The 9,053-nt window shown below is 38.6% G+C and overlaps 2 protein-coding genes and 1 non-coding gene across 3 annotated transcripts; 2 read left to right on the forward strand and 1 right to left on the reverse strand.

Annotated features, from left to right (window-relative positions):
• The first annotated feature begins 321 nt into the window (after positions 1–321).
• Positions 322–434, forward strand: LOC145549872 (U5 spliceosomal RNA). The gene has a single exon (XR_014085722.1). It is a non-coding gene; the product is annotated as a U5 spliceosomal RNA (small nuclear RNA).
• A 274-nt stretch (positions 435–708) lies between these two features.
• mrps18a (mitochondrial ribosomal protein S18A) lies at positions 709–4,433 on the forward strand. Its single transcript, XM_008398036.3, has 6 exons — positions 709–907; positions 2,135–2,166; positions 2,525–2,629; positions 2,714–2,837; positions 4,012–4,084; positions 4,195–4,433. Exons 1-6 carry the CDS (start codon positions 724–726, stop codon positions 4,337–4,339), a joined length of 663 nt encoding a protein of 220 aa, XP_008396258.1. The 5' UTR covers positions 709–723; the 3' UTR covers positions 4,340–4,433.
• A 325-nt stretch (positions 4,434–4,758) lies between these two features.
• Positions 4,759–8,519, reverse strand: rsph9 (radial spoke head component 9). The gene is made up of 5 exons (XM_008398037.3): positions 8,176–8,519; positions 7,913–8,075; positions 7,010–7,139; positions 6,614–6,760; positions 4,759–4,941 (listed from the first exon to the last, which is right to left on the reverse strand). Exons 1-5 carry the CDS (start codon positions 8,400–8,402, stop codon positions 4,781–4,783), a joined length of 828 nt encoding a protein of 275 aa, XP_008396259.1. The 5' UTR covers positions 8,403–8,519; the 3' UTR covers positions 4,759–4,780.
• Between the last annotated feature and the right edge of the window lie 534 nt (positions 8,520–9,053).

Below are 9,053 nucleotides of genomic sequence, written 5' to 3' on the forward strand. Positions count from 1 at the left end.
TCTTTTGTAAATCCAATGCTCTGCCGAAATGGATAACATCTTTATTATCTTTTCACTAGGCTTAAACGCTCAAACTGTTTCGGCACTATGATGAAAACAGAGCAATACCCATAATGCACCGCGCGATGAGATTTACGATTTATTCACTGTAAAGTTCGTGGAACGATTTACTAGAGAGTTCAGTGGTGATATTGGTATCAGTTAATATTATTTTGAACCCTCTTGTAATTTGTTGAAATTCTAATTAATTTTTTTGTCGTAACCGTCAGTCTGAACTGTATGTCTGAGTATAAAGGTCTGTGGAGCCCTAATTATGGCATGCACTCATGTTTCTCTTCAAATCGTATAAATCTTTCGCCTTTTACTAAAGATTTCCGTGGAGAGGAACAACATGAGTTTTACCTAATTTTTGATGCCCTGTCTACAACAGGGTTCCTTTACATGTGAAATGAAATTAATAGACTGGATTTTTCCATGAGGAAATGTCGTTGGTGTTGGTTACTACGGAGATCTGTATCATTCGAAAATTAACAAAAAGGAAATGTGATAATAACAATAAACAACCTTTATTTCATTGACTAGAAACACACAAAACCCCCCTGCATGCCAATCAAAAGATTGTGGATGGTAACGTGGTGATTAAAAGTGAAATCGCTATAAAATTAGGGTTGCAATTATGATTCTTGCCGATGGTGTCGCTGGTTTTTTAATATTCTTCCTAGCATGCGAAGAAGAGGAGGGGAAGGTCAAGAATTAAACATGGCGGCCCGCAGTTTGCTAAGGTCTATTTGGACCTCATTTGCGGGTTTAAAACAGGGTTTCACGGAGACCAGCGTTAATTCACTCCTCAGGGTTAATGTTCCCCAGATATCTGCTGTAGCCGTGCAGACCAGAGGAATTCGTCAAGGTGAGGCTTCATCAGAAATGGTGCTGCTTTAGCCACCCGGTCGTGTTAGCATACAGTTAGCATATATTGAAATGATGTTTCCTCATTGTTGTCAAATACTCGCCTTCTATCTCTAGATAGAGACGATGGAGAAGATAATTAGGAGTTTAAACGTGTTTGGAAAGAAGGTTTCGATATTATCTAAAGCTAAGAAGACGCATAATCGTATCCTGTAAACCTAATGTATCCCATGTGTCAACAAATCTTTTTTTATTGAATTGCTATTTATCTTGTTACCATTAAATCTGACGTTCAGCATCTTACTCTCTAAGATTATAAATGAGTTGTCTTGCAGAGGCTTTCACTTCATTTACATCTTCGAGTAAATGTTACTTTAAGAATCGTTCCAAAAAGAGAAACTCATATATGCTATGCAGTGGATTAATTTCTGGTAGAGTGAAATATTTAAAGTCCTTCATTCCTAGAAATTTGGTAATTTAGGTTACATAAGATGACAACCATTCAGCATTCAGTGTGAGAAAATTAATGTTACACAAGATCGATCAAAAAAATGATGTCAACATAATTATCAGACTCTTGAAAAGTATGTTCAATTCTATGCATTTTATACTTAGTTACGGCTCCTTTTGCAACAGTTACTCCATTAATGCAGAATTACATGGAGGTGGTCAGCCCGTGGTTCTGCAGAAACATTATCAAAGAACCTCAGGTTGCCATGACAGTGGCCTTTAGGTCATCTGCATTATTGGGTCTGGTGCCTCTCATCTTCCTCTTGACAACACTATGGAGGTTTCTAAATAAAATCCAAACTTTACCAGTTACTTTTCACTGATTTTCTGTTTCAAAGGTTTTCATTATTTGCTAATCATAAATTAACAAAATAAAAATGGCAAGAAACAAAGTCTTAAGATATTTAATTCTGTGTGTAATACATCTGTGAGCTTCTGAATTGTGCAATTGAGTAATAAATATTGGACTTTATTTATAAACAGTTCCTCAAATTTTTTAGCTGTACTTACAAATGATGGATAAAAATCATCAAAGTCACAGATGTTGTACTTGACCTCTTTCGTGATGCGTTTGTTAAATGTGTTTGATGAGAGTTGTTTTAACTGTCCCTTTAGCTGGTCCTATTTGGGTTACTACATAAAGTAAAATGTAATTTAAAAAATATTGTTAAGGTCATTTATGATTAAAACATGATATTGTTTAATGTCTGCTTTACAGTGGTGGAGAAAAAAGATGGCAAAACAACATCGGTAAGTAAATTTTGTCTGTAACCTCAAACAATTAGATTTTATTTTCTCTTTGTTTTGAGTGTTGTTAGTGTAGTACGATCAAGAAGTATTTTTATATGTATTTTTTTTAAATAATGCTCCAGTAAAGCAAGCTAGATGGAGAATTTGATACATTTTCTCCTTATTGACCCTGATTTGTAACCAGCAAATACATTCAGAAAAATCAGCATATCTTTTTAGTATTTATTAAACCTAAGAATTCTAAGACTAAGAATTCCCATCATTTTCTCTCTCCAGAAAATCTTTTTTTCCCCGCCATTAACATCAATGATTATTAACTATCACAGTTCATGTTTTATCATTCCTTTTCTATTTCTAGATTGAGGGACAAATCATAGAAATACCAGCAGGACCACAGCCTCCAAATCCTACAGCCCAGTGTCCTATCTACAGATGGAACCTGCAACACAAATACAACTACACTGTAATGCTCCAGAAACGCTTCCAGAATAATCCTATCATTATAGCTGTATCGAGATACTTCATTGTCTCCGTTCTAATTCCCCAGGACGTCTTATTGCTCAGTCAGTTCATCAGGTCAGATGGAGGGATGCTGCCCAGACGAATCACCGGTCTTTGTTTGGAGGAGCATCGCAAGATTGCCATCTGTGTGCAGATGGCGCACAGAGCAGGTGAGCGTCTAGCTGGATAAAGCGAGGCTTGCATTTACTAAGGTGTTTCTGTGTTTTTAAGGTTCTGTTGTGCTGGGAATATGTCGCAGTCATGAAAACTCATTGTGGTTTCTATGCAGATTATTAGAAGTAGAGCTGCATCTGCTGGTTGGGTTAAAAAAAAACCCAAAAAAACAAGAACATTCTCCTTCATAGCAACAAAGCACATGTCTCTTAGCCATTTAAGTTGCACAACAAAACAGGAAAAAAATGGAACTGGAAATAGGCGTGGAACTTTGTCAAGCTGCATTTGAATTACCTAACATAAAAAAAATATTTTTTTAGACAAGACCAAAGTGGGAAGTACTATAGAACTAAAACTTGCATTCTCTTTGAAGTCTACCATACAGTGTTACAAATAGTAACACTATTAGCGAACCCAGATAATGTTTTTGCCTTTGAAGTTAGTTAGCTGGTTTTACTAACATATTTGAATGTAACCATTGCAAAACAGTGGTATTATTATTGGTGACTGTGTTTTTAGTGTCTGCAAACAGATACATATTACTTAAGTTATAGAAAAGTGGGAAATGATTGAGAAACTAATGCTGGGAATATTCAACTTGTAAAAATTATTGGCACCTTCCAATTACAAAAATCCTCTATTAATCTAGGGTGGATATCAAACGTATCACCTGCTAACTTGGACGTTTTCTGGATGTAAATTCCTACCCTGGTGATCTGATTTGCACCTTTTGAGTAAAAATGAAAACATCAGTTTAGTTGTCAGTAGGTATCCTCAGTTCTGGATCATTAGTAGCTTTTAGGCATTTGCTTTATCTGCTAAACAACGTTTAAGCTAGGTGAGTTGCTGTAATCTCCTTGAGTACATAAAGCAAGCAAAGTTGGAATTCAAAATTCCAGCTTTGAATGTTGAAAAGCAAAAAACAAAATTTATATATATATATATATATATATATATATATATATAATATACTGAACTTAACTCTAGTTACTTCTGCACTCTAGCGCCAACACTATAATCTGACTAATTCCAAAATAAGAAATAAATTTGACATATTTTGACTATGGTTGGGTTCAAGGACTCATTTGAACAGGGAATCGTAATTTGTGAGAATTTCATTTTGTATAGAAACACTGAAACTAATGCATCTTTTTTTTGTCTGTGTTCAAGGTCTGCTGCCTGACCACAAACCCAAACTTCCAGAGGGTCACGTCCCAAAGAGACCTAAACCCCAACTGAACAGGTGCTGCTTTGCGTCTGTGGCAGCTTGTGTTTTTCCTCCATTATCTACATGCATTCTTGGCGGGTTTAATGCTACAAAACATTCTTCTCACATCTGCGTTTGGTTAACAGGTACTTGACTCGCTGGTCCATTGACTCGGTGAAACCCATCTATAAGAGAGGACTGAAGTGGTGCAAGAAACGCATGGATGTAGGTCATCCGGCACTGAGGAGCAACGTGCAGTACGGTGTGAAGCCGCTGCACATAAAGCACTGAAGGACAGAAAGGACAGATCAGCTGGAGGAGGCGGGGTCTTCGGTTTTTATTTGATGTAATCTGGATTTATGTCATAAAAGCATGGGAGACAGCCCGTCTGAAGCATAACTTTTGTTTATTAATCTGCATCAGACCTATTATGAGTCATTATCAGCCCCACCCAGAACCATCAAAACATTCTCTAACAGCTTCATGTCACCAACAACCGGGCTCTGTGTTACACTTTCAAAGTAGGCGGTATGTTGACTGTCTAAACACAATGCAAAACAGATGTTTAAATAAAATGACAATGTTTGCTCTCACTCTCACCATTTGTTTACTGTGTAACAATAGCTTTTATAGAAGAGGACCGAAAGGCTCATTGTTAACTGATCTTAGTTACTCTAAAGACCGAAAAAAAAAAATTAAGAACTCTGAGATCAAAAAAACAGCATGTTTATATTACAGCATAAAAGGAAGGTCCCGGTTTTTCAGCCCGTTGCCGATGTAGACGTATCCATGCTGTGGCGTATTTGGCACATGGTAGAAAGTGAGTCCAAACCACAGGAGGCTGCGCAGAATACACACACTGCTGGCACACTCAAACTGAAGACTCCACGATCCTAAACACAAACATGGCAAACCTGTAAACAGTTGGCATTAAACCACAGGAAGTTGCTACATCCTGCTTTCTGCATTGAAGTAAATCCCGCAGTAATCTTTGGGAACACCATCTCGTTCACACGTAGAAAACTGCCAAGGGACACACTAATAAATCATCCCTTTGTGCGTTTTGATGTCTGCCGTCGAGCTCGTTTCTCAGCATGTTTGGGTGGGACCATCAACACGAGGAACATGGGAGTTTAACGAGGGCCGGATTGGCCAGTATGAAAACATTCGATTACACCAAAGAGAGGCAATTCAAATAGATCAGCCAGCTTTTCCCAAAAGCTGTTTGTTTTGGACACGTCTTACGAATATGATGCAAGTCTAAGTAAAAACTGACATGGATGCTTTATTAGGTAAGACGCAACTCATAACTGTTGCGGGGAAAAACAAGGGCACAATAAATAAAACTTGGGCTTTCTCTGAGCCAAGGTCAGAGAAAGCCCCGGTATGTTGGCGCAGATATGTTTGTTTTCCTCCCCCCGTCTGAGGGATCATTTCTAAATATGCCCTCCTTATCGTTTTCAGTGAGAACGCTCAACCTGCTTCAGCGAAGGCTGGGGCGAGCGTCGTGCCGAAGCAGCTGCGTGCTGTCTGCTGTAGTGACGACACCGCTCGCATAAACAAATGCACATGTGGAAGTTCTCCTGAGGCAGACATCTGTTAAGTGTTTGCTTGTGGGTGCTAAACATTTTCTTCCAGTCCTCAGACATGCACATAGCTTTACACCCAGGACCTCGCTGTGCATGTTCGCTCAGGCCTGGATGGGATCCAGCGACAAACCTCAGTGTCGTGTTGACATGACTGTGCATATCTAAATTCGCACGACTGGTTTGTACAGTATTTGTGGTTTAATGTTTGCCTCCTGAATTGCCTCTTCATTTTTTTTTTTTTTCCATTACATGGAACGCTTTAGGCTGGCGGCACTAAAACACAGCAGTGAGAAAGCTAACTATCTCATTCCATCTACATTTTGCACATTCAGTGGAATATTTCTGATTTGCTTTTCTCTCACTTTTGCGATCCAAAGTCCAGACAATTTAGATCAAACCAAATAGTCTCATCATTGGACTGCATAAATAAAAAATATATATTTTGTAAGAGGAATTTTTATATATAAAAAAATTATTCTAGAAGGTCTATCCAATTTGTAACACGTGGCATTTTGAAGTTTATCAGTATAGTCCTCTTATGCAACAATCTTAACGGTACTAAAAATTTTATTTACCAAAAATTCACAGGCCCCAACTGATATGTGATGTTTCTTCTGTTGTAGTGCCTTGTAATACTAATCCAACCAACTTCAGTGTATTTTATTGGGAATTTAGCTGATAGGCCAATTTAAAGTAATGCATTATTATAATTTTGGGAAACTTATGTTTATACTTTTTTACACATAGAAATCTGAAAAGCATGGCATGGATTCACATTGTTCCTCAACTCAGATGGCCCTTTTCTTCAAAACCCAGTGCAATCATTTGCTTCTAGAAGTCTCCCCATAAGTATCAGGGGACACATATGAGGTGAAGTTGTTAAAACGTTTAAAGCAGGGTTTGGCTATAAAACAATATTCCATCGCCAACATATGAGTGAGGAGAACAATAGGTGATGAGAGCACTGCAGCTTCACCTTTAGGAATGTCGTCACTAAGGACATCCAGGAAGTCGATGGCTGGGCACCAGTCCCCCATCCTTTCGAGATATAACGTGTTTGCTCTCTTCGGTTCACGGAAGTGTAGAAAATTGTCAAGCTTCCTTGCTTCTGATTCAGAAAGACCTAAGAAGACAACAGAAAATTCACCTTGAGATACAACTGGGAACAAAATGAGAATGTGTCTAAATACACAAAGTAGCCAAAGATTGTAAGCAAAGATGATGCCAGCTTGAAATTTCTATCATGTCTAGCCACTTCAATCAAAAATGTCTCTGAGGTTCTTTAACAGAGGATGTCTGAGTCATTTGCATTCTTCGCATGATGCACAGTAAACCAAAGGAATCTACACCACAAGATTTACAACAAAGTTACCCTCAAAACTGCGGTTGACATGGACAAGGCCAAGTGGGGTCCTGATGAAGGCACCTCGGGGCACCACAGACACTTCTTCATCAATCTGTTGAAGAGTCACTGCCAGTCTGTTCTCCTCACTTACTCTGGTCTGTAACCAGGAAGGGAGAATGTAACTCAGACGGGACACAATGACATCACAGAAAACACAGATGTGTTTAAAAGAAGACTTAAAAAGTAACCCTTGTTGTTGATGAACTGGTATGGAGTTTAAAAAACAAGAAACCTCATTACAATATTGGTAAATGCAATATCCATGTCACAAAATACAGTTTGGAATGCGTTTATTGTTGGCTAAATAATCCCAAGTACCATAAACATGCATTTTTTATGCTAATGTAATATTTATCCTGTTGGAAAGAGTCTCATAGCTGAATTTCCTCAGAGCTCCCCTGGTGACCACTTATGGTAGCCCAAAGGGGGGTCTGTACCTGCTATGGATTAAGTACAGGTTAAGATTTCTGTACTTAATCCATATTCATCTCCCTGAGCTTGAATAAAGTTTCCATGAAGTTTAAAAAAAATACATATATAATCTTAATACTTAGCATCAAGTTCAGATTTGTAGTTCTTTCTGTTTTGAATAAGTGGTCAGACAGAGTAAAGATTTCTTAGATCTCGAGTTTGCCGTGTAAAATACATTTTGCAACAAACACAACTCTGAAACAAATGACTATCTTTAGCTTAATCGGTCGGCTATTTTGTACAGCCATGTTCAGAGTCTCCAATTTCCGTAAACTTTACCTTCTCCGTAAAGGTTTATGTCACCCTCTTTCATAGTGGCAGCCTGGGCACTGAGCCAAATTACATCCAAAACAGCCATTGGACTATTGTGGTTTTATTCACAGCCATTGCCAAACTTACCACGTTAGCCTCTGCTTCTTCTTCTGACTCAATCGGAAAGTACAGATTTTGTTCATACACATAGGCGGGGTCTCCTATGAAATGACCCTTAGCAGTTTTGGTCACTTCTTCAATCATGCTCTCAGTGACAGTTGGAAGAAGGAGCCAGTCCATGCAGTTGAAGCTGAACGACACAGACCAAAAAACATTTATAATAACAATAATAACAACATGAGAAATAAAAGGAAATAACAAATAGTATTTGTCATAATTAACATGATTACCTATAAAGATATGTTCTATTTTTTAGTTCATCTTCACTTCTCCCTTGAGCAATGAAGTAGTCCTGCTTTATGCCCAGAAGTTTCCCCCAGAACATGACCCGTTTGAAATTGTAGCTTTTCTTCAGGATCAACATGGACGTCTGAAGTGCGGTTCTCTGTTCAATATTTAAAATACGTCCGCTGCTGGCAATGAGGTCCAGAGAATACGACAGCGAATTTGAGTCCATTGTTTCACCACTTCACACAACGACACGGCTATGTTTTATTTGTCTAATAGTTGTTTAACTACTTAACTGAATGAACCAGGCTAACTCACGTACGAGCCAAAACTGAAACCGTCCGGTCCGAACGTTACTTTGGTTGTCATTGACAACAAAACCTCGTTGCCATAGTGACCCACTGAACTGCTTTTGTTAATCGTTTTTTTTGTGTGCGTTAGTTCACTAAATTTCCAACTGAAGCATGTAAGTTTGCCCTGCTACGTGCATTAGATACATTGTGTAACGAAAAAAAGCAATTTTATCCTGGGGGTGGTGGGATTGGAAAAAAATGGTTTAAAGATCACCGCACGCTCAGCGTATGACGTCATGCCCACCGGATGGTCCTTTTCAGCCGCAGACGGTGAGAGTGCGTGATAACAACATGACTGAGCGCACTTAGTCCAGGAGGGAAGATCCGGTGACTGCGTTGGAATAAAATATAACTCAGGCTAATCCTTTCCCAGGACACTTTGCTCACTGGAACGTGACTTCAGACACTTTTACTCTTCTGGCAAGGGAGCAAATATGGAATTGATCACATTTACTCTGATTTCAGTTCACCTGCATCCGCTTAGGCCACATTTCTACCACCTAGTTTTGCTTGCAGGCCGAACAGTT

This window comes from Poecilia reticulata, chromosome 21, assembly GCF_904066995.2.
Source record: "Poecilia reticulata chromosome 21, P_reticulata-male-v2, whole genome shotgun sequence".
NCBI classification, from domain to species: domain Eukaryota; kingdom Metazoa; phylum Chordata; class Actinopteri; order Cyprinodontiformes; family Poeciliidae; genus Poecilia; species Poecilia reticulata.